The sequence below is a fragment of the Odocoileus virginianus genome, chromosome 6 (genome assembly GCF_023699985.2).
Source record: "Odocoileus virginianus isolate 20LAN1187 ecotype Illinois chromosome 6, Ovbor_1.2, whole genome shotgun sequence".
Taxonomy (NCBI): Eukaryota; Metazoa; Chordata; class Mammalia; order Artiodactyla; family Cervidae; genus Odocoileus; species Odocoileus virginianus.
Window position 1 is genome coordinate 50,014,714 of NC_069679.1, and position 26,030 is coordinate 50,040,743.

General features: G+C 39.1%; 1 protein-coding gene across 3 annotated transcripts in view; it reads left to right on the forward strand.

Annotated features, from left to right (window-relative positions):
- Nucleotides 1-26,030, forward strand: part of FBN1 (fibrillin 1) — a 257,163-nt gene that overhangs the window by 140,195 nt on the left and 90,938 nt on the right. For all 3 annotated transcript variants that reach the window (XM_020888719.2, XM_070469330.1, XM_070469329.1), the window contains 15 exons: nucleotides 756-935; nucleotides 1,542-1,682; nucleotides 3,712-3,831; nucleotides 7,102-7,227; nucleotides 9,087-9,209; nucleotides 12,306-12,428; nucleotides 13,488-13,640; nucleotides 15,694-15,747; nucleotides 17,289-17,414; nucleotides 20,083-20,208; nucleotides 20,776-20,895; nucleotides 21,121-21,258; nucleotides 22,103-22,153; nucleotides 24,033-24,158; nucleotides 24,873-25,100. In XM_020888719.2, coding sequence (XP_020744378.1) covers nucleotides 756-935; nucleotides 1,542-1,682; nucleotides 3,712-3,831; nucleotides 7,102-7,227; nucleotides 9,087-9,209; nucleotides 12,306-12,428; nucleotides 13,488-13,640; nucleotides 15,694-15,747; nucleotides 17,289-17,414; nucleotides 20,083-20,208; nucleotides 20,776-20,895; nucleotides 21,121-21,258; nucleotides 22,103-22,153; nucleotides 24,033-24,158; nucleotides 24,873-25,100 — 1,935 coding nt within the window. The remainder of the gene's footprint in view (nucleotides 1-755; nucleotides 936-1,541; nucleotides 1,683-3,711; nucleotides 3,832-7,101; nucleotides 7,228-9,086; nucleotides 9,210-12,305; nucleotides 12,429-13,487; nucleotides 13,641-15,693; nucleotides 15,748-17,288; nucleotides 17,415-20,082; nucleotides 20,209-20,775; nucleotides 20,896-21,120; nucleotides 21,259-22,102; nucleotides 22,154-24,032; nucleotides 24,159-24,872; nucleotides 25,101-26,030) is intronic.

A 26,030-nucleotide genomic window follows, 5' to 3' on the forward strand; every position in this document is an offset into this window, starting at 1 on the left:
AGTTTTTCCCATCTCAGCAGACGGCACCAACATCAACCTTGTTTCTCAAGTGGAAAACTACAACTCACTCCTGATTTCCTGTTCTCCTCAGCTATGAATTTCCTGTGGTTTCCTATTCCCTTATTTACAGACATTGACTCCTTCCCTGAGCACAACCCATCTATCTTAACTCTAAATATGCTTCAAATGTGGTTACTTCTCTCCGGTTCCATCATTAGCTCCCTGGTCCAGCCATCCTCGTCTTGCCCTTGGTCTTCTGCAGCAGCCTTGTCTCTCTGGTACATTCTCCGGATGCCAATGAGAATCATCTTCTGAAAATGTTCATCTGATCATGCCTCATCCCCGCTAAAGACCACCAGCAGCTTTCCAATGGACATCAAATAAATCATGTGTTCTTCAGGGCCCTGTGGGAGCCCTGGGTGGGAGGACTGGGTGGAGATCGCGGCGTCTTATTCTGTTCTACCTCGAGGTCAGTTTTGACATAGCTAAAGACTTCTTAGGTTTTAGGAGGGTATGTGGTACTGCCATGGGAAGTTTTTCTTTTTTTCTTTTTGGTTTTGAATTATTGTTTCTGCGTGATTGCTGCTCTAAGTATTAGGGATGGGAATGAAGTCTGTTGGCTTTTTGCCTTTTCTTCAGTTGACCTATGTCATTTGTGGATCAGTTTTATTCAGAGTTCCTTTAAACAGTCAGGGTGAGTCCCATGGGCCTGTGACATATGTTGCAGCTCAGCTATTGCGCTGTGTTTTTTCCAGAGGATTTCAACAAGCTGTGCTCCGTCCCTATGGTCGTTCCCGAGAGGCCAGGATATCCTCCTCCACCCCTTGGCCCCGTTCCTCCCGTTCACCCTGTCCCTCCTGGCTTTCCTGCTGGGCCTCAAATCATGATCCCTCGACCACCAGTGGAGTATCCATATCCATCGCGGGAACCACCAAGTAAGAATTCAAAAAGTCATCAGTTACTTTTCTTGCATTAATCAGGTTAATTTTGTTGTGGTTATTTATGCTGCTTAAGTCATTAAGTTTAGAATTCTTAAATATTTCATTTACACAGTCTCATGTATAAATTTCTCAACTGGCCTATTGCCTAGAGGAAAATGAACAGTTTCATATTCTCCAGAAATTAGCATCCTTTTGTTATTGATATTGTGGGTGAGATTCAAATCTGATTCATAGAGGGGAGGTGTAAAATTACACTTTGGGTTATATATCATGCAAAGCAATTTTGCAAGTAGTTAGACATTAAGAACTTTTCCTGCCAACTGGTGGCTTGAACATGAGGCAGAGAGACGGGGAGGGAGAAGCAGGCAGAGGAGCAGGCTACTGCTGGGCTGCAATACCTGGCCACACGTGCCGGGATGCACAGGTACTCCCTGTAGGCAGGAATGGAAACACTCTCTGTTGGTACCAGTTAAACTTTGCCCAACGAGTGTCCTTCTTCCTTTAAGGCTCAGCATCTTCCCTGTTACTATGGAATTCAGTGCTGATGAAAGATGCTCTAATTTTAAATAATTTTAACGGGGTCTCATGCTGTTCTTTTAGGGGTGCTGCCAGTCAACGTCACTGATTACTGCCAGCTCTTTCGCTATCTCTGTCAAAATGGACGTTGCATCCCGACCCCCGGGAGCTACCGGTGTGAGTGCAACAAGGGATTCCAGCTGGATCTCCGCGGGGAGTGCATCGGTACGTGATGAGCCGCTGGGCTGGCACCGAGGGGCTGCTGCAGCTCTGCTTCATGACTGGAAAGGTTTTCTATGGCTGCTGGAACAGGTTGCCTCAAACTTTGTGGCTTTAAAGCAGCACAGATTTATTATCTTGTATTTCTATAGGTTAGAAGTCCGACATAGTTCTTACTGGGCTAAAATCAAGGTGTCAGCAGGGCTGTGTTCCTTACAGAGGCTCTTGGAGAGAATCCATGTCTCTGCCTTTTCCAGCATCTAGAGGCTGTCTGTTTCCTTGGCTGAAGGGCTCTTTCTTCATCTTCAAAGCCAGCAGTGTAGCTTCTTCAAATTTCTCTCTAACTCTCTGGTTCTCTCTTCTAATACTCTCCTTCATGTTTAAGTATCTTTGTGATTACACTGGACCCAGCTGTATATTGGGCTTCCCTGGTGGCTTAGTTGGTAGAGAATCCACCTGCAATGTGGGAGACCTGGGTTCGATTCCTGGGTTGGAAAGATCCCCTGGAGAAGGACATGGCAACCCACTCCAGTATTATTTCCTGGAGAATCCTCATGGATGAGGAACCTGGTAGGCTATGGTCCATGGGGTCTCAAAGAGTCAGACACGACTGAGTGACTAAGCCCAGCCCAGCCCAGCCCAGCTGTGTATTTCAGGAGGAGTGGATATTCTACCAACTAGTAGCTTAGCTTAACTCCCCTTGCCGTGTAGCATATTCACAGGTTCTGGGGATTTGGACATGAACGTGTCTGCGGGGGCATTATTATGCCTACTATTGTTTGTTGTTGTTTAGTTGCTAAGTCGAGTCTGACTCTTGCAACACCATGGACTATAGCCCACAAGTCTGCTCTGTCCATGGGATTCCCCAGGCAAGAACACTGGAGAATGGCAACACTGGGTTGCCATTTCCTTCCTCAGCTGATCTTCCTGACCCACAGATCAAAGCCGATCTCCTGCATCGACCAGCAGATTCTTTACCACTGAGCCACCAGGAAAATCCTATGCCTACTATAGTGGCTTTTAACTTTCGTTGTAAAATAAATTCAAGGCATTGCTGGTAACTCTAACTGAAGACATCGTTTTGAAGCCTGACCGTTAAAACAAAGCATTAAAAATACCCCCAAATTATGAAACTTTGCGTGTGTTACTAATTTGAATGAATAACTCACCAACTCTGTCTACTTAGTCGTTAAAGACTGAAGCAAGGAACTTTAATTTGTTGACAAGGCAGTCAAGTTAGTGAAGGAAGGAAATCTGACACAAGAATAAAATGTTTTTGAAAGCCCCTTCGAGTAGCCCATTAGGAGAGAGTGCTTCAATCCTTAGAGGTCCTCCAGAACTAGGTGGGAGAGGGAACATCTAGCTCCGGGTTGAGATCAGACCTGCATCTGCCGCAAGAAGCTTGTGACTTCAGACAAGTGGGTTGTCTTCCATAAGCCTTAGCTTCCTCATCTTTGCAGAGGAATAAAAGCCAGTTTACCTGTAAGTATACCAGTAGCTCCAAATGACTATAAAACTAGTGAGAGCCTGTCTGGGAGCAAGGTGACGATGGTGGCACCCCCAGTGGTGGGCGAGACATGTCCTTTAAACTGTGATAGCTTCATGGTTTGTTGTAATGCTGTTAAAGCAACTCAGAAAGGAATGCTTAGCTATGATTGGGCCTTCTTTTTATTGAAATAGTGAGTTTCAAGAGACACTCGGAATCCTGCCCAGAAGCCACTTCTGAAATGTTAGTCTGTTTGATTCCCTTAGACCAGACCCAGGGAAGAGAAAATGTTTATTAGCTTGGAGTGTTGAGTTGCTACTATTTGGCATTTTACTCTGAAGAATGACACCAGAAAAATAATACACTTTAACTGCTCGACCCACCCAGTCTTCAAGTGGCTGGTGGCACTGTTATTGTAGTGGAAAAAAAAAGGAAACTTTCATTATGCTATTTATTTCTTGAAAGTGTTGTAACATGTGAAGGAAACCAACAAAATGATCTTAGAGTTATGGCCATCTAACTTCTGCTAAAACATCCCGCGCTTTGCAGATGTTGATGAGTGTGAGAAGAACCCTTGCGCTGGTGGCGAGTGTATCAACACACAAGGCTCTTACACCTGTCAGTGCCGGCCTGGGTATCAGAGTACGCTCACGCGGACGGAGTGCCGAGGTACGTTCACCCCGAGCGCGGCGTGGGGGGCGTGTGTGCCACGGAAGGAGCTTTCTTGGCAGGAATGCCATGGAGCTTAAATAACCCTTGCGTGGAGAGACTAAGATATTCCCATCGCTTTTTGCACTTAATTCCACATATTGTTACTCCGAATTATGTTAACATCATAATTTTATGTTACATCATAAAATCTGGCAAACTTTCCAGTTTTAAAAGATGCTTCTGTGCCTATGGGAATATCTTCATTTTACCAACCGCCCCCCCCCCCTTTTTTTTGGCCTTGTCACTATTGTCTCTCATATTTTAATCAGAAAACTAGGGAATAGGGTTGTCTTTTGTTGACAGGGAAGCAGAGTAGACTTTCAGGTGACATTTTCTGCAATTAGTTGCTGAATGGAAAGGCCTGAAGGATAAGAAGTGCCTGTAAGTTCTTGCTGCTGATCCGTGTGGTCAGCAGTAGCATCGGCTAGGGGCAGGTTGGACATGCAGCAACTAAAGCCCCACTTGAGACCTGCTGAATCCAAATCAGCATTTTAACACGATCTTCCAGGGATCCTTATGTGTGTTAAAGTTGGAGAAGCTGTAAAGTTTCCTCATAAGAATTTGCCTTCAGTTTTGTTTAGTAGTTGACTTATTCCACCCAAAAGTCATCTTCGATGACTTTGATGTACTGAGTTTCTTTTTTATTTTTTTTTAATGTTTTATTTTGTATTGTAGTGTAGCCAATTAACAATGTGACAGTTTCAGGTGGATAGTGCAGGGACTCAGCCATACATATACATGTATCCATTCTCCCCCAAACTCCTCTCCCATCCAGGCTGCCACATAACATTGAGCAGAGTTCCCTGTGCTATACAGTAGGTCCTTGTTGGTTATCCATTTTAAACATAGCAACGTTATACTGAGTTTCTGAGATAGAAATAATTAACATGTGCTTCCCACTTCAGGGGCCTCAAATACCTATATCTCTATAAATTTGGTGCAGAATGATCTATTATCATTGACCAAGTAAAGGCAGATAAAAGCAAGAAAATTCTCTGTTGAAATTAAATGCAGGGAAATATAGGGAAGTTTGTATTGCTTTAAAAATTTGTCAGCCATTAATGAGTTAATTTTTTTTGCCTCTTTTAGCATAAGTTCTTTATATGCATTGAAGACATACAAGTGTTTTTATTTTTTATTAGTGACTGTTTTCAAAATCTTTGAATTTGGTTCTGACTTAGAGATTTCTTGCCATCAGTGTATCTTAGTACAATACTTATAAATGGCAATTTTGATCAGAAAAACCTGGAGTATAACATTTGAATCTGTTAATATTTCTATTAATGGTCTACTTACTGAATTACAAGTATAGTTTGAATTTTTTTTTATAGTTTGAATTTTTAACTAAGCTTAGGTCCTTCTTTATGACTTTTGTTTAAAATAATCAGTGCATACACACAGTATACTAGGCATTTTTCAATAGTGGAAAATAAACTGAAACCAATGTTTCAGAAGACAGCACTGTTAAATAAACAAATAGAAGACGTTATTGAAAGCACTCTTCTAGGGCAGGAACCAGCCGGTGTAGGTCCATGTTACTGTCATCTATCTGAGACTTAATTTATTAGAGACTGAAGATTACCTAAAAGCCTCAAGTACTGTGTTCTTTAAGAGCTAGTGCTAAGTTTATCTCAAATACGAGAAGTTGTTAACATGCTCACATTTGGAGATAGATGAAAATGGTCACAGAATGATCAGAAAGGCTGTACACTCAGCTGAGAAGGAGGACAGGAGGAACTGAACAGAAGGAGACAGAAGAAACATACAGAAGAGACTTTGAATGGCAAGCTTTTAATTTATTTTTGTAAGGCAGTAGAGCCCCGATGGCATTTTCAAATTAGTGAGGAGAGAAAAAGCTAAACTCTTTATCCTGTTTATTTTATCCTTGGGCCTCCATAGATTATAGAATCCTTAAAAAAAAAAAAAAAAGATTATAAAATCTTAAAAAAAAAAAGTCTGCTGAAGAATATGTGGGTTTTTACTTTTTTTTTTTTAGAGTATGGAGCGAGTCAGATTTTAGTAAGGATTAAGAAATAAATGAGAGAGAAAACGATTGTAGGTTGTTGGCACAAAGATCAGACAGAAGGAAAGCCCAGACTGCCTCAGCTAGTCCAATGACTCGTGTGGAAACCGCTGCTGGATCTGCCCAGAAAGAAAGTGCGTCTGAGGGTCAACCACAAGACACCGTGCAGACACAGGATAGACAGTCAGAATAACCAGTATGCCGTGAGTGCACATTCTTGTCGCCCAGAGGACCTTTAGAGCATTATACCCGGGGACACGTGGCCTCCACTCTGCGTGGAGAGGTCTGCTCGCTCCAGCTCTGCTCAGCGCCCTGGCCGCTGTCTCCTGGGGAATAAGCCCTGGCATCAGTTATGTGCTCGGTAGACAGGATGGTTTGTGTTCATCCCCTTTGATGTTCATCCAGGCATGTAGCCTGGAAACTGAGGGGAATAGATAATCCAGGGTACCTTGTTGTCCACTTTAGGTTAATTATTAATCTTTAAATGTGGGATCAGATGCAGGTTGTTTGAATTATTGTCATTTTTAACACTTTTGTATCCTGCTCTGTTATTTAATTTGGCATAATTTTTAAACACAAAAGAAAAAAAAGGGAAAATATCCCCGAAGTACCAATATTTTGTTTGGTAGACAGAATACTCATAAAGTTATAAAAGAGACTAGGAATTTATAAACAAAACTGTATTTGGACCAGAATTGCCATAAAGAAGGTAGACATTTCAGAGCCAAATGATTGATAGTTTTCAGATGGAATTAAGTCTTTTAGCTGTGTTTTTTTTTAATGGCATTTCTGTTTAATTATTCTGATACAGCTGTCATCAGATTTGCCTTTTTGATCATGTCTTAAAAGACATTGGCCAAAGCTCACTGTAAATAATGATATATTCTGGCTCATTAAATTAGCTAGGAAATGATACAGAAGAACCTATTTTGTTTACAGAATTGAGATTTAGGGAGTCTTGTTAGAAATTAGAGTTAGATTGAATGCTATTATGTCAGCATCTTTTCTTTCATGTGTCTTTCAAACTTTTATTAGTAATCCTATACATTTCATATTGTTTAATTCTGAATTTATGTTGAAGGATCTTATTTTGTAACTAAAGCATAAGACTAAGATCATGAGTTTGGGGATGGTGAGAAGGAGCAGTAAAATAATTTTAAATCCCCTAAATAAAGCTATTTCTTTCTTTTTAACTCTACTTTTAGACATTGATGAATGTTTACAGAATGGCCGTATCTGTAATAATGGACGTTGCATCAACACAGATGGCAGTTTCCATTGTGTGTGTAATGCAGGATTTCACGTCACACGAGATGGGAAGAACTGTGAAGGTAATATGATATAATAATAATGTTATTTGGCTTTTTCCATTGCAGTTTCATACCAAAAATCTTTAACAAGACCAGGTAAATACTTAGTGAAAGGTCCAAGTGTCAAATATATATTCACTTGTGGTTATCTAGGAGGAAGCCTAACTTTTCAGTAGTATTAATTCCTTTCATTCATTTTTGTGTGAGTCAAGTAACATTTTAAATATAGGAGCAGAGCTTGCGTTTCAAAGATTCCCAATGATGAAACTTCTATAGCATAAATCATTACTTATGAATTTTAAACAGTCAAAATTTGTACATTAAAAAAATAGAACACACCTAATATCATGCATTTTTCAGTCACTTAAAAATCTGTTGTTTAAAATACCTGTGTAGTAGTGAAATATTACTAATGAGTATCTGAAAATGTAAAATTTGAGAGAAATATTGACGATTGAGAGTCAGCCTTCATATTGCCTGTTGAATTAATCCACCTCACTTTGAACTGGGCTTTTTCATTTTGTCTTTTCCTCTGCCTACTTTTTCTGAAATTGAGAATATGACAATTACTGATGAGTTTCTACTTCTTAGACCTTTAGCAAAAAATGAAGAATGCTCCTTATCATCTTTCCCAACGTCTTTGGGAAAGACCCCAAGAATCTATTCATACATTAAAAGAATTTCAAAATTGTTCTTAGAAACATTTTTGGCAGAATATTATCTCAGTGATTCAATTCAAAGACTTAATGCCAAAATTCTCAGTTGGGATAGAATCTTGTTTAAAAAAGAAAAAATCATAAATTACTTTGGTCTGACTTAAGCCTGTAAGTGAAAACACACTGTGTCTAGAAGAGCAAGTGCCTCCTAAGAGCTGCAATGTTAAATGAAACAGCATATTGATGAATTTCAAGAAATATCCCTGTGATCAAGGGATCCTCAGGGTTAGCTGTCATGGCTATGCTCTATAGTTGTCTTGCATTTTAAAAATACTTTTTTCCTACCCTTGTTAAAATTCAAACTACAAGCAGTTCCCTGGTTTCTCCTTTTCAAAGAATCAGAAAGTAGCCTAAATACGTTTCAAATTACATCATTCTTAATTTTGATTTTGTTTTTATTTTCAGTATATTAGAAGTTATATGAATCTGTAAATATATATATTGGGCTGGCCAAAGAGTTTGTTCAGGTTTTTCTATAAGGTGAATTTTTTGGCCAACCCAATATTTATATGAAAAAATATATTTATATGAAATTTCATAGATATATAATTCTATATGAATGTAATATATATACATATGTATATACATATACACATATACATATATATTTCATAATATGTATATGCTTGTGTATACATATATATGTATATATGCATTCTTTTTAAGTTGTTTCAGTCATGTCTGACCTTTTGCGACTTTATGGACTAGTCCACTAGGCTTCTCTGTCCATGGGATTCTCTAGGCAAGAATACTGGCATGGGTTGCCATGCTCTCCTCCAGGATATCTTCGCAACCCAGGGATAGAACCTGCATCTTTTATGTCTTCTGCATTGGGAAGCAGGTTCTTTACCACTAGCACCACCTGGGAAGTCCATTTGTGTGTGTGTGTGTGTGTGTGTGTGTGTGTGTGTATGTGTGTGTGTATACGTCCTATAATTTAGCCCTGTAGTTTGCAAGCACAGGTCAAAAATTGAGAACTTAAAATACATATTTCATATGCCACTCTTCTCTTTGTATGCTATAATATGGATGAAAATTAACCTTAGACAATAATAACAAGAAGTAGAGAAATGTGAAGAAATAAAATTATATTGATCCAGACTGGCTTCCTTTGTAAGCTTACTTATCTGGTCATTAAGAAAATGCATCTTCTATATTTTTCAGATATGGATGAATGCAGCATAAGGAATATGTGCCTTAATGGAATGTGTATCAATGAAGATGGCAGTTTTAAATGTATTTGCAAACCTGGATTTCAGCTGGCATCAGATGGGCGTTATTGTAAAGGTTTGTGCTATGAAACTCTCAGTCATATTCTTCACCTGTTTTTTCTCCTCTCTACATTGCTTAAAGCTACCACATTTCCCTATTAATTCCCCCATTTATAGTACCCTTAGCTCTGGATTAGTAAACCTGACTGGAACTTCTTAAGTTAAGCCATGCAGAGAGCTACGGTTTATACTGAGAAGGCTGTTTTATTTCAGAAAGGGTGTTTTGGTGTCTTCTCAAAAGAGCCTCAGGCTCCATAGCAAATGAATGAGGAACTGAACTTTCATTTGGACTACCAGCAGCTGTGAGCATCTTATTGCATAAACTGAGTTCCATTTCTTCCTTGTAGTTGAGGAATAGTTGAAGTTGGCTTCTTGATGGCTGTCATTTGCCACCTCTTATATCTTCACTGAACAAAATATTGTACAGTTACTACAATGATCTCTTAGTAATTTCCTAAAGATACCTTAAGAAACACAGTTTATTTAAACTTTATCAAGTCACATTAAGCAAAAAGGGAAAATAGGATTAAACAGAAGAAATGAACCAGGAACCATTGTTTAGTTCTGTAACTTTTGGAATAATCTTTTAGCTCCAGGTAGTGAAGCAAAGTGAACATTTTTATTTGTGCTATTGAACATTGAGGTCCTGAGCAAAGTCATCAGGGATAAGTTTGTGCCTAGTGTCTCCTGCCTAATGTAGTCAAGGATGAGTAACTATTGCATGTGTGTCCAAGATCTGAGTTGGAACTAGACTCTCAAGGAACCTCATACTCAAAACAGGTCCAGGAAATCTGCTAAAATACGGCATGCATTCAAAGCTTTCTGCTCGTAGCTTCAGATGTCTAAGTGTAGAGTGTCAAGTGACACAAGATTGTGAAGGCAGGAGAAAGTTGTATGGTGCTTCTCTGAGTGCCCCTGGTGGGCAGCTTTGGTAAAGATGTTATGGTAGAAAGCCTTGTGTTTATTAAGTCTTCTGCATGATGTGTATTTTCTCTAGGCTTAAAAGAGCTTCTAGCCCTTGGTTGTTTACCTACATTCTCTATGACCTTCACATCAGTGGCTCTTAACATTGTGCAAATCTGCCTTCGCAGCAAGAGAAGCTTTTTTCTTTTTTTTTAAATTAGAAGTAGGAAATTGGTTTCTGTACTTTTGGGCTATGTGTCGGGAGGAGCTTATAGTCAGGAAGACAAGATTAACACATGGAAATATTAAGACAGCATACAACAAAGCTCCAGATTGTTAGATTAATTGCTGTGCAAGTGAGAGAGAAAGGGGAAGGGAAAGATTGCTGGAATATTTGGAACTAGGCTTCCAAACAAAATAACACAAGGAAATGTGAAAGCCCCTTTGTGAACAGACCTTTTTTGAGAACACACACTCCTCTTACCTTGGAGCTTGCTAAGATTCCCTTTTGATGCCTACAGACTGCCAGTGACCCAGGCCACAGCCTCTTCAGGGAGGCCAATAGATGATGCTGATATAACTGTTTCAGAGCATATTATGACCTCATAGGTGAAACTAGGTTTTGCGGATGTTTGCCATCAGTGAACTAGTGTCTTATCGATAAATGGATTGTTCCATTCATTTGAAACTGCCTGATGATTAAAAGTTCTGCTCTGACTTTACCATTCTAGCTTAAGAAACAGAGCTAGAAAGAGAAAGGAAGAATGCTTCCTATTCTTCCCTGTGTCTTCTTTATTTTGATATATAGAGTAAATGGAATGCATATACTGTAATAAGAATAAAGGAAGAAAAAGGAAAGAAATTTCTTGTATGCTGTATTTCTTTTCCATAATTTTTCTCTTGATATCATGAAATAAGATTTTCTCTGAGTGCTAAGTACTTGGTTCTGATACCCCAAAGATGTGACCATTCAAAGCTGAACGAACAATGCTAATTTAATCTCTACAGTTAACTAATCTGATGACCAGCCTGGCCTCCCTTGATCACTCTCTGAAGGTTGAGGCCACTCACTTTGAGCAATGCTCTCTGGATCTCCATTCCATCTCTGTCCCCAGTAAAAAGCCTTTGTATTACTTTTCAGGCTGTAGTCACTACTGTTTTACTGTAGATCTCAATTTGAACAAAAAGTGACCTGAATAACTGAACCAATTTGAGTTCGTGTATTTAAATATAACTGCTGTTTTAAAATACAATCTGTACATGGAATCTTGGACCATCTGAATGTATTTTGTGCCAAATAACACAAGCTGAGTAAAACGCAGAGGTGTTTCAGTCTCAATTTGCCTTTTTAAGGTCAGAAGAAAGGAAATATTCACATATACTAGTTGTATATTATAAAAGGAGTGGTTATAAAATGACTTGTTTCTAAGTGTTATATGTTTTCCAAAACAGAATTTTGGTATCATTTCTACTCCATATTGAGGGGGAAAATATTTGCTATTATTAGTATATGCGCAATAAAGTCTTTTACCAGGCCTCCCTAATATACACATATGATACTGTAAAATATTTGTAATATGTAAGAGAGATTTTTCTTTGCTGGGTTCCATTTGCTTCCACTGCTGTTGTTGGCTTGGAATGGTCATCAAAATCATCTATATTCATTTTCTGTTCCTTTCTTATGGTGTTGCATCTAGGCTTTAGTTCTGTGTCTCCTCATGCCATTCTAATTGTCCCAGAGATTTAAGGCATGAGTGATAACTGGAATGGACACCAGTCTGAGTATTGGATGCCAAAGAGAGAAGCTTCCTGCCCAGGTCAAAGATGCAGTTTATTTTCAAGCTAGATTTCTGACAGTCCTGGAAGAATTGCCATGTGAAAAGTACACAAGACTTTTGTCTTTTAGCTGTCACTTTCCTTCTTCTTCCAATTCTGATTTTGCTTTATGGTTCTTACTTTGGATTTTAAAAAAAATCTCAGGAGAATGTTACTGAAATAGCTTTATATGGAAAAGAAATAAACTCAGACGGTTTATCTCTCAGTTTTCGTTCCTCTTTCCTCAAAGGAAAATGAAATGCATCTCATTGAGCTTTTCTTGATGCTGCACATTATTGCAAATCTTCTCCATTTTCAAGTCTTAGACTTGTGAGCACATTATGGTTTTAGATGAAGTGACTTCATTTTTAATAAGTGCTTCTCCCCACCACAGATATTAATGAGTGTGAAACACCTGGGATCTGCATGAACGGGCGTTGTGTCAACACTGATGGTTCCTACCGATGTGAATGCTTTCCTGGACTGGCCGTGGGTCTGGATGGACGTGTGTGTGTTGGTAAGATCACAGCCATAACTAGATGTACAATAGAGATCCACCCTCTGTCGGTAAAATCAACCAATAACAAATGTACTGTACTGCAGCAGGTATGATACAATTAATAACAGTGGGCAACAGACCAACAGGGTCAGTTTTTTTCTTGTATAAAGTGAGTATTAATTCAAGGGATAGAAAGATGAGCTGAGATAAATGAAAACCAAAGGACTCCACACCTCTCCTTCTTCCTTGTCCTAGTTGTCCTCAGTCTTCTCCAGCCCTCCTTTGTTGATAATGGTCTTTGAATTGACTGTATGTCCCTAATTATCTCCCAATGAACATTTCATTTTCATCTAAGGAACTGAATGTCCGAAGGAAGGTAGAGAGTTCAAAGGAGGATATGGATGATCAAGAAACTCAAATGATAATAGTTTTTTTTTTGGCTTTATAAGAAGTTTCAGATTTATTAATAAATAGATAGAAATTTTATCCAAATTATTCTTAAGAAAGGGGATTTTTCCCAATCCCCTTTGAACTGGGAAAAGATGGGTCATAGCTGGAAATCCCCTCCTGGTGGTAAAGATGACACTGCTTAGTTAGACCGATATCTAAGATTTACATAATTTTACAGATTAAACATCCTCCTTTTTGAAAGTACATCTAATTCAGATACTCAATAATTGTATAATTATGTTGGGGTGGGCTGTATTTCTAATAAAATCTTCTTTGTCATATGGTGAGATTGAATGATCATCCATCATTCATTCATCATTTATTAACTGCCTTCTCTGTACAAGCCTGGGGAAGAAAACAATGAGTGAGGTATAATCCTAGCCCTTAAGAATCTCACAGTGGCTAAACCATACTAGTCCCTAGAAAACTGGAAGAGTCTAGTAATTGGTTTCCAATGCTTGGAAGCTGAAGAATTTGTTTTGTTTTCTATTGAGGCCTAATACCAGAGGCATGCTCTGTGAGTAAGAACAGTGACAATGGCTAAATAAAGCCAGCTTCAACTTTAACCTGGGGGGTTCCTGTCTGCTGGAAATGATAGTGTGATGACAGATGCTTCTTCCTGCTCAGACACACACATGCGGAGCACATGCTATGGTGGATACAAAAGAGGCCAGTGTGTGAAACCCTTGTTTGGTGCTGTTACCAAGTCTGAATGCTGTTGTGCCAGCACCGAGTATGCTTTCGGGGAACCTTGCCAACCATGTCCTTCACAGAATTCAGGTATGTTGTATCATGGGGATGCCCTACTACTGCCCGCCTTCTGCCCCCATCTTCAGTCTTTGTGGTTATGGAAGTAACAGGGAAAGATTACATGATAGTCTACATGTACCTCACATACCTTGCAGGGGTCTTGAAAAGGGCTGGTCAGGCTTTGATCACACATTGCCCACCAACTCAGCTATCATCTGGATTAGGCTGCACATTTATGCTTCCCATCTGAATTTCTCCAGCTCAGTAATATTCATGTTCTTTAGGGTACATGCAACTTACCTTGTTTTCTAAAGTTGTTTCACGGTGTTACATTTTGCAGGAGCTATTACAAAAGCAGAATTTTACAGAGTGTAAAAATAAATAATTTTCAGATTACTTGACTGTTTCCAACTTTTTTCCAAAAGTTCATTTGTGAATTTTGTTCAAATCCTTCATGTTGACTTAGGTGTGCGTTCCCTAAATGATTTTATTCCACTCTAGGGAAAAAGTATTTTTCTCAATTCGAAGTGACATAGCTTAGCGAAAAGAACACTGGTCAGTGAGTCAGAATTCTGCTCTCTAGCCACAGGCAGGCAAGTTACTTAATTGGAGGGTTCAGGGTTTTTTGTGAATTTTTGTTTATTTAGGAATTTTTCTCACCTAACTTCAAAAGGATTTGAGATGGTTTACATTAGTAAACAATTATAAAATCGAATAATATGGAAAAGGGATCCTTGGCCTTTTAATCTGAAAATGAATTGTTCTAGATAATCCAGAAGGTCCTCTCCGGTTGTAAATTATTTCTATTTGTAAGGCAAAAATAGTTTATTGAAATGAAAGCAATAGACTGTCAACATTTGAACGTAATTTTAAGGTACCTTGGCTATTGGCTTTTAATGTCCTAAAATAGAGTAAGTCCTAATATTGAAAACACATAGGTCTGACTGGTTGATTTACGTCTAAGATACAGTTAGTTTATTTCTGGCCTAGATACTATCAATTAAAGATGAACTCACAATTTTTAAGCATTTGCCATTTTGAGAATGTTATTATTTGAAATCAGACAGAAATTAAAATCTGTTATAAGAAGTTAGAGAAAGTGAAATGGAAGACTTTTAAAATCTTTAAATTGGGGGAATGCCAGTTAAAGAAAGTAAGCTTTATTTTGGATGACTACTTCGCCTGGTGAATAATATACAAATTATTATTAACTATATGATTACTGATCAATAAAATGCATGTTTGCAACAATATTTCATTTGACTATGAAACTCTGTAGTTGCCTGAATCCATAGGCAACTATGGAAAAATTAGTTTCTTTTCCTGGGATTAAGTGTGATTTCCTATTAGTTCTGCATTTCCATCATTCACTCTTAGATTCATCTAAATATTGTTGGAATTGTGTCTAAAACACTGTATGAATTATAAGAAATAGAAATCTGATTTCATCACAAATTTGGGAACATATTCTATATACTGCCATTTCCTCAATAAGATTCAGTTTTAACATTATGCAATACTTTCCCTATGGATTTAATATATAGAATGAGTCTGCTGGCATCCTGATGAATATTAACTCTAAAAATACACATACATGCAGGTGTACATACCTTCGTATTCTTGTGAGGAAAGGCTAGAGAATTTGCAGAGAGAAATGAGAAAATGTTAAGAACTTGTTCTGAAAAAAAATAGCTCGAACCAAGAAAAATTGTATTCCCAAGATGGTGGGAGAGAGTTTTATTAACAGTTAAGAAACCACATTTTAACAGGCACATTTCACTGTAAGTGTAAAGTGTTCCCTGGTGAACAGAATCAAGTCATAGGAAAAACACCTTTTCCTAAAGCGCTTTGCACAAGGAATTGCTGGAACTTGCGTATATCCTTACAAGTCGTTTTCCACAGTGATTGCGGAGCCTTTAAATGGGAGCCTGGTGTGACTCCCCCTGGGGGGATGCCTCCTTTTCCGTTACCACTTTATTTCAGTTCCACTCACTTTGGAGGAAATGATGTGTGCAAAGCCAAGGGCAGGATCGACCTGTTCTGCAAACAAGGGAATCATTTACTATCTGTTAATTTATTGCAGCGGAGTATCAGGCGCTCTGCAGCAGTGGGCCAGGAATAACGTCAGCAGGCAGCGGTAAGGACTTGTTCTGAAATTTACTACCTTAAGCATGTGCAGAGGCTGCCCTGGGCCTTCCTGGGGTCTCCAGTTGGTCCATTTACACCAGTCTGATCTGAACCCCCTCTCTGACGATCACTGTGTGATCTGCCTGGGACACTTGGAAGCCCGCAGTGGCAGAACAGAACAGTGGCACCGTGGGTCCTGGGGTTGCTGGCTGTGGGTGTGGGGCTGCATACTGAAGCACTGGGTCCTCTCCCGGGGGGTCGATGTGAACGAGATACAGTGGCTGTGGTGGCTCATTTATGAGAAGGGGCAGCCTGGCCCTCCTTTGGGTCCACTGCTGTCAAGCACAATTCAGGGTTACAAGTTCAGGTGAAACATGTTGAGCATTTTCTTAACTAGCAAGTGGTCAGTCATTAACAGATGGCAGTAGGGAGCCATCTTGTATTTTGTAGCAGGCAGTGATAGCAGTTAGCTGAAAGAAAATGAAATGTTTAAGTGCAGGAGTTAGAACTAGAGAAATACTGGTGGCATAAAAGAAATTAAAAGGGAGAATTGGAACAAGTGTAAAAACAGATAAGAGGAAGAGCTTACTTTATTAATATAAAACTAAATGATTTGATTCAAGAGAATTATGGCTGAACTGATTGTCAGTTCATTCTCTTGATTGATTTCATCAGTGTGTGTGGATGAGGAAGGGTTGGAGGTGGATATTTGGAGGAGAAAAGAGATGTAAGGAACTGTATAATGAATAAAGAATTAGTAGTAAATAAATAAGTTGTGAAAGGAATCTGAGGAAGAAAAAAGGTCAATCTTGATTTATACAAGAGTCAGGGAACAAGATTTGAGACTAGTCACTCACTGATGGTCACTTTGCATCACCCTTGACTATAAGAGCTCTCCTTGGTCTGGGAGCCCCCAGAAGAGGGAGGACCCATCCTCATCTGGCCAGAGTAGTTTTTCCAGAGCAGGTGATGATTGTGCATGTTTTGAACCAATGATTAGGCTTGCTCCAGGCATTCCCAACACAGAGTGAAGAAGGCGTTATGTATTGTTCACGGCAGAGTAAAAGATTTAAAGTGAATAAATAGCATTCATACTTTAATTTAATCTTGAGGATATTATCGAACCTACGAAAGTCTGAACCTTGAGAATGACACAGTCACTTTGTTTTTAGGCTGAGTCTGGTGGCAATATAGAAGATAGATTGAAGAGGGACAAGCTGATGGCAGGGAAACCAGTTGTAGGAACTTTGTATTTGATCTACTTTTCCATCTTGGTGTTTAGACAAGAGAAAGTCCAGGGGTTCTCCTTTTGATTAAGGGTTGGTAACCTTGTAGTTCTAGCTCAGATGCCAGTTTCCTCTCAGGGACTGATGGAGGAAAGACAATTCAGAGTATCTTGCAGTAAGAAAAAAGGGAACAAGTTTCTTATCAAGGAGAAGCTTTTTTATTTTCACAAGGTCCTGATGTCTTTACATTTATGGTAATTTTCTGACAGTCTGTTTGACATTTACTTTAGCATGTTAATGCTTATGAGCTTTTTTTGTGGCCTAGATATAAATGAATGTGCATTAGATCCTGATATTTGCCCAAATGGAATTTGTGAAAATCTCCGTGGGACCTACAAATGTATATGCAATTCAGGATATGAAGTGGATTCCACTGGGAAAAACTGTGTTGGTAAGAAGCTTCACTGTTCTCTAAGACATTTCAGGCATCATGCATTCTTTCTTATGTTGCTTGAGCAACCTGCTTGAGTACCGTAAGGACTTGACAGGTGGATGCTCTATACTTCAGGCATCAGCACAGCTGCATCCTGACGGCTTATATCCTTTGTTTAACTCCATCAAGGGTGGAACATGGCAACCATCCTTCTTATACAGTGTACAGTTCTCTAACTGTGCAGGTTGAAGCTGAGTGCTACCCTACTGGATGCCTTTGTTAAGGCTGCTACCAGCTGTCATTGTGGGCAAAGTAGACATAGCACTTATTTTCAAAGAAGCAGAAATCTTACTTTAAGTATTTTTACCCACTTTCCTTCTTAATATGTGGCATTTGCAGTCACATAAGAAGAACTAACAACAAATCAGAGCATCTGCTCTGCCCCCATTCAATTCAGCTTTCACCCGAGTTTCAGGCTAAATAAGTACCTAAGAAAATGGAGGATACCAGCAGATCAGGGGAGCCACAGACTTAACACAACACCCTCTTATTTTGACTAGTGGGTTTCTTTTTGTCTCCCTAACTTTTATTGCTGGCCCAAACCTGGCCTTTCAGAAGGAAAAGTACAAATGATATATACTGAATTTTGAGAAAGGATTTCTTTCTCTCTCATACCCTTAATTTTAGGGCCCCCTTTTTTTGGGAGAGTACAGTGGTTATTTGAGTACACATAGTACTTTCAAACTAGACTCACCTCAAAAGAAGTTTTACGATTTCATTTTTCTATAAGAGCCTCTCTACACTGGCAGACTTGAAAAATCATTGTTTATTTGGACACGCCAGAAAGACACAGAGATGTCTTAGCTTCATCCTGAAATCACCCCATGCAAAGCAAACAGAGAGTCTGGGAGGCAGAAGGGATTCTTCTTTCAGTGTTCTAGTGTCTCTTCCAAAGTTGGACCCATTATCATCAGAAGGATGTTCATATTTCAGGACTTCCCTGGTGGCTCAGTGGTAAAGAATTCTCCTGCAATGCAGGAGACATGGGTTCAATCCCTGGATCGGGAAGACCCCCTGGAAAAGGAAATGACAACCCACTCCAGGATTCTTGCCTAAAAAATTCCATGGACAGAGGAGCCTGGCGAGCTACAATCCATGGGGTCACAAGGAGTTGGACTTGACTGAGCATGCATGTTCATATTTCAGGTTGTGTTCAGAAGTATGAAGTTAGCAATCAAAGATCCACTCCAGCCACTTTCCAGAGAATTCCAGGGATTGGCTATTTTATTTCTTAATCCTCAAGTCCTTAATTTAAAGTTCCATATTCTTCTGACATCATCAGTTGAGAATTGCAATATTGACCCTTTGGGGAAGTGATAGCATTTGTTATACAATTTTGACAGAATTCTCAGCATGCTATTTGCTCAGACAATAACATCACTTTATACTTGATTTTCCCATATTTTAAGTACTTTATAAACACAGCCCTCCACATCTGTGAGTTTTGCATTTGCATATCTGACCAACCTCAGATCAAAGATATTTGAAAAAAAATTCCCGAAAGTTCCCAAAAGCAAAACTTGAATTTTCCATATACCAGCAACTATTTACATAGCATGTACATCATATTAGGTATTATAAGTAATCTAGAGATGGTTTAAAGTACACAGGAGGATGTGCATAGGTTATACGCCAGTACTATACCATTTTATATAAGGGACTTGAACAACCACAGATTTTGGTAACGTGGATGGCAGGGATGGGGTTCCTGGAACCAATCCCTTGCAGATACCAAGGGATCAGTGTAAGCTTCTGATTGAAGTATATTTACTGATGTGAACCCATGCAGCTCTCTAGTACCGAATTTGTGTATACTTTATGTAAGGACCACTAGCTTGTCAAATGATTATCTAAGCAGGATCACTCAGTGTAAGAAGTTCCTTATGAATGTGTAGCCTGCTTTGTGGGCCGTATGATGTAGTTTAGCTCAGTGTGGTATAGCAGACTGTTTAAGTTCCACACTTCCTCAATTATCTAAGTAATACATATGAAAAGTTTGATTTTGTATCAGACAGGCCTATTACTCAGCTCTCTGAATCCCTAGTCTGCATTCTTCTTGGCAATTATAAGCTCTACAGCTTGCTTCATACTTTATAAACATAACTGGAGACCACTTAAATTATTCTGAAGAAGAAACACCCATCCTGGAACTAATACTTATTAAAGATGGACCATACTTTCTAAATATTTAGTCAGTTCCTTAAAACACTGGGATTAATCCTTTTAACTTTGGCACAATGAAACAATTATATGTTGGGTTGGCCGAAAAGTTCATTCGGGTTTTACTGTCCCATCTTATGGCAAAGAAATAGGAAAAAACCAAACAAACATTTTGGCCAACCCAGTATATAATAATTTTCAGCAAATCTAAGTTTTTTTTCCTGCCAAAGAAGTGAATTAAATGGTCTGGTGATTTTAGACTTTGTAGATACCTAGTAAAAATAATCAGATCAGTCACCTATTTTCTAAAACTAGGTAATTTTGGCAAAAACCAATGGTATAGGAGTTTTGCTCCTTCCTTGAATTAATCATATCATTATGACCTTAAAAATGTAACAAAAAAAGCAAAGAAATTGCACGCGAAGGACAGGATCTTTTCAAAGTTTATGTTTTCTTTATTTTCCAGATATTAATGAATGTGTATTGAATAGTCTGCTTTGTGACAATGGACAATGTAGAAATACTCCTGGAAGTTTTGTCTGTACCTGCCCCAAGGGATTCATATACAAACCTGAGCTGAAAACCTGTGAAGGTAAGGAATAGTTTTTGTTCTTATACCATGTACTTTGTTGCCTTTTGGAGATCCACTGGAAAAGCACAAAGATAAATTAAAGGCACTTCCTGTTTTAGACAGTTGTGTCATGTAGTTGAGATTCTGTGATACTGAATGACACTTGCATATGCTTTATGAGCTGCTGATGGTACTTATCCACAATTGGCCTTTTCGTCACCATTTATTTCACATCCAAATGCTATTTAAGAGTATCCATTTTATATTTTCCTGCATTTGGTATTTTATTTGCCAACATTTAATAGATTAAGAAAATATTAGATACATGCTATTTGAGTTAATAATTCAGAAATCAGTCTTACATTTGCTCCAGATTTTCTGAATTAAAAAGATTCAGCCATGTGCTGAACATAGAGATGTGCTCAATTATTATTTTTGGCATTCCATCTAGTCTAGGAAAAAAAATCTATCTAGGCCAGCTTTATTATCTAATGAAGAATATGTAGTAGCAGTTGAGACCAAAGTTTAAAGATTCATTTGTGCCCAAGAGTAGTTTTTAGCAGTAATGTAGACCTATTTTTGTTTCAGACATCGATGAATGTGAATCAAGTCCTTGCATTAATGGAGTCTGCAAGAACAGCCCAGGCTCTTTCATTTGTGAATGTTCTTCTGAAAGTACTTTGGATCCAACAAAAACCATCTGCATAGGTATTTATCTTTCCGAGAATGATTTTCCTGTTTTATCAATGCTGCTCTATTTAATGTCCACTTTTATTGCAGAAGGGTTTCAGTATGGAAAAACAAAATTTTAAACTATCATTATTCCTTGTTTCATGATGCTATTCTTGCTATAATCCCAGTGTATATGTTTGAATTTTTGAGATAGATTCTGTTAATTGTCTATTAAATATCATCACTCCCCTGCCCCTACAGAAACCATCAAGGGCACTTGTTGGCAGACTGTCATTGATGGGCGGTGTGAGATCAACATCAATGGAGCCACATTAAAGTCCCAGTGCTGTTCGTCCCTCGGTGCTGCCTGGGGAAGCCCATGCACCCCATGCCAAGTCGGTAAGAAGCGGGTGCCGCGGCTCCTCTGCTCACTGGGCATTTTACTTAGAACAGGGAAGCCCGGAACTTTGTTCATTTAAGTTAACGTGGGAATTGTAAGATTTCATTCTGATGACTTCAGTGAAACATGTTGCTATGTAGGAAATTAAGAGAAGTGTCAAGGGCAATAATTGTATGTGATTTAGTTAATTTATTCTTTTCTGTCACCACACTGTAATGTAGTTATCTGGTGTGGCTTTCCCAGATTAGCAATTCGTATTGACTCTCTTAGAAGCTTCATGATTAAGGGTCCTAAGCGTTTTATAGGCATGGATTTTCTTCCCCCAAAAAATATTGATGTAAAGGAACCAGAGTTCGTGACTAAAGTTATTGCAAAACTGAGGTTTAAGAGCCTTGCTAATGATTCTGTTGATTCGCTGTTTGGATATACAAATGTGTGAACTGATAATAGTGTGACTGCTGCAGGGCGTGAGACCTGCCAGTTCTAGACTTTGTTTTCCACATTTATGTTACAGTAATCCTATAGTATGATTCATGTTTTAGGGGTCACAGCAAGAGGGAAATCGAGTCAGTTTCCTTCTTAGTCATCACCATAGTGTGCTCTTTAGGTTATCTTTGAATCTTTCAGAATCTCACAGATGGACTGAGCTTTATTCAAGGAGACATTTCATCCTTCTCCCTCATCTATACAATCTCAGCGACACTTTGTTGCCTCAGAATTATTCATAACAAAAAAATCAGTTCCATGTTAAAGGTCTGTCATGTTGCTAATATTGTGTCATAAAGTCTGGATATTGTTATCTCAGATTTATTTTTTTGCTTTTTGTTTGTTTTTTTGATACAGATCCCATATGTGGGAAAGGCTATTCAAGAATTAAAGGAACACAGTGTGAAGGTATTTATGATTATTTATAAATCATAAATTTCTGCATGCATGAAGAATGCTTGTATTAACTTGGACTGCATAAAGCTGTCATGTAACTTCCCAGTGAGAAATATGTAGCAGGGGAAAAAAATACTGAGAACTGCCGAACCTGTAACAGACATGAATTTCACAAGCATGTGTGCTCTTGCCAGTGTCAGAGCTCTATGGCCAAAGGGCAGAGTGTCTTGAAAATGATTTAGGCTGACCATAGTTTTGAGTGACTACAATTTCAAAATGTTATCTATGGAGAAGAGAAAAAAGGAAGTTTGTGATGAGGCTATAAAACTTGCATTTCTCTTGATTTTGTCCTGGATTCTTTTGTTGTTATTGTTGTTTGTTTCATGGTTATGTATGATGAGAAAGACACACCTCTATTGCCTCGTTTTTGAGAGTCTACGTGGATTCTTTCTACTTTCCTGTGATTTTTCTTTTCTCATGGAGTCCCGGATAGACAGACATAGGTCAGGGTGACTAACACAACCTGACATGACACAGCAGCTGAAAAATTTTAAAAACAGCAATTAGTCCCATATGTGGAATGAAATGAACTTTTTTCCCTGCTAAAATAAAGAGGAACACTACAACCCCCACCCAAGAGCTTGCTTTCCAAACGATGACTGAATCCTTTGGCCTCTGTCTGGTCCAGACCCACTGTTAATAACTTATCTGACCTCAGCAGCATATTTTGGTATACAAGTGGCCCCAGAGCAAAACAGCCCCAAAAAGGTGAATTTCCCCCTCCCCATTTATTTCTCTTATAAGGAAAGGTTTAGATTTTTTTTTCAACATCCCTGACTTGGAAAGTTATTTCTTCTAAATAGAGACACAGTGTGTGTGAGTTTCTTGACTAATGCTCCCCCTTTTTGGCATTAGCAAGTAAGTGCCTTTCTTTGGGTTAACTTGATGGTGAGTATTTTTCCAAAAACAGTGCAAAGAACACAATGCTCTCCCTTAAGCAAACTGGGAAGGGCTAATATGTTTGAGACAGATGCAGCGAATGATGAACGAATGAACATGAGCATCTTCCAGCTCTCTCCAACCCAAGCTGGAACCACCAAGGCTTTGACAGGCTAGCTCGAGACCATTGCTGAGTTAGAACTAGATACACACTTTCTTGGGACATCTCAGCACCCTCTCAAAGGAGACCCTTTTGACTGGCCCCACATATTCCCCAGTGATGGATTTTTTCCTGTGCTTATCTTCAAGCTATTTCTTCTCTGCTAATTTGAAAGATCAGATTTCTGTTTCTTTTCTTAATTCCAGCCATCTGGTCCAATAAAGCTAATTAAATAACTCCTGGGAGCCTTAGCACTTCCCTGGTAGCTCAGATGGTAAAGCATCTGCCTGCAATGCAGGAGACCTGGGTTCAGTGCCTGGGTTGGGAAGATCCCCTGGAGAAGGGAATGGCTACCCACTTCAGTATTCTTTCCTGGGAAATCCCATGGACAAGGGAACCCAGCAGGCTATAGTCCATGGGATCACAAAGAATCAGACATGACTGAGTGACTAACACTTTCACTTTCTTTCACTTGGGAGCCTTACCTGAGATGTCTGTGGTACCCAAACTTGTCTCTAAGAACTCCCACAAACTCCCTGTCTTTACAACTCAAAAATTACTCCCTGGGACTGATAGAGAAACAATAATACCTTTGTTAATGGATGAGCTCTGCCTGGTTGCTCTTTAAACATCCTAGAAATTCTATATGAATTATTTAGAAGCAAACTAGTTTTCTACTTACTAAGTTCAAAATGGCCTTTTTGGTTGTGGGACTATGACTCCCTGAATGGAATAAAGTAGAATTGTGCCTTGCAAATGTATTAACTTCATGCTTTCTTTTTTTCTTCATAGATATAGATGAATGTGAAGTGTTCCCAGGAGTCTGCAAGAATGGCTTGTGTGTTAACTCCAAGGGATCATTTAAGTGTCAGTGTCCCAGTGGGATGACTTTGGACGCCACAGGGAGGATTTGCCTAGGTAAATACTGAGCTCATTACTTTTCTAATGAACATTTCTTAGCAATTATTCAGAACTCAGGAGATAGAGCTGAATATTCAGTTCCAAGTACAGACACACACACATCCCAAATTCAGCATTTCTATAAACATTCATAGTGGTTTCCTTGACAGATAGCCTTCCTGACTCAGCTGTTTATTCCTTATAAAAAGTAGGGAACCTGATGGTTCTTTATTGATATGTAATTATTCATTTAACTGCCACCATCACAGTTATTATTCTAGAGCTCTTAAATCTATCCTCCATATGCCATGGATGTAGAATTCTAGGTGATCAGTAAGGAGAACATTTTTGCTTAATTGGAAACTGTAGCCTTGGCCTGCTAGGCAGGCCTGCCATTAGCCAGAAAGACAGGTCTTTTCAGGAAACTCCTGAGGGTATCAGCAATAAAGACTGTAACAGTCTTCTGCTTCTGGGGAATTATCAGAATATGCCTAGCGTTGAAAGGGTTCTTACCACAAGAGGAGATGCAAAGACATCTGAGCTGCCAGCAAGCCTTTATGAAGCAGGAAAACCCACCACAAAGCCTTTGAGGACAAACAAATGAGTTCCAGTCAATGAGTTTATAGTAAATGACTATGTGTATTCCACTTGGCCTCACACAACGCTGGCAGTTTGAGGCAGTGAAGACAGAGCAGCTCTCCTCAGCCTGCCCCTGTTTGCTCGCTCCGGCAGACATCCGCCTGGAAACCTGCTTCCTGAGGTACGAGGACGAGGAGTGCACCCTGCCCGTGGTCGGGCGCCACCGCATGGACGCCTGCTGCTGCTCGGTGGGGGCAGCCTGGGGCAGCGAGGAGTGCGAGGAGTGTCCCCCGAGAGGCACGCCCGAGTACGAGGAGCTCTGTCCCAGGGGGCCCGGCTTCGCCACCAAAGAAATTACCAACGGCAAGCGCTTCTTCAAAGGTACAGCCGTTTCAGTGGTTGGTTGATCTACTTTTAGGTCAATGGGGTGCCTTTTCAGGAGTGCAGAGTTCTGCTAACAGAATGACAATAAATGTCATCAGCGTGGTCACCCCTGGATCATCATCTCAGGATGCTTTCTTTGCTTTCTGAATTTTATATGGCAAAATATTCACTCCATTACGAAATTTCTTTTTCTATATCTCGGGGCTTCCTGTGGTCACTTTTCTCTCCCATCTAGTCACTATTAAGTATTATAGTAGATTTTGATACTACCCTAAAGCTAAGCATAAATGAAAGACAAATCTTGGGAAATGTTTGTGCCATCTGCTGAGGCCCTAGAGATGACCTTTATCTTGTCATCTGTGGTTCAGGTATTTGCAGTATTCATTTGAGGTATTCATGTCACTGTGGTTCACCTGAGTATAGATAATGGGTGTGGGAAGCCCAGTGGCAGGTCCTTCTTGTCCAAATACACTGAAATTCATTCCTGTAGCAAACACACTCCAGTGACTTAAGATATTTCAAATGTTATCTTCTTTTGCTAAACATAAAACCCATGTTAAGAAAAAAGAAGTCACAGATTTAATCTAATTCCAAAACTGAGTTACCATTTTATGCACCATGATAGAAGAACGTGCTTACTTCAGCATATGGAAAAAATCGTAATTGGTTACTCAAAATTCCAGTTATTCAGGGATGCCCAACTTTAGTTCCCACTGTTGAATTTTATGTCACTTTCCCATTGTGTCTGAGCCTACTTGTTATACTTCACAATTAAATGAACTTATAAAAATGGGAAGTGAGTATATAAATATTACCATCCTTAATTAAAAAGTATAGACTTTTTTCCTACTGAGCATTTGGTTCAAGAAGTCCTAGAGATAAAGTTGTACTGTGTAGAGAGACAGTTTCTAGGTGGCCTTCTTACAT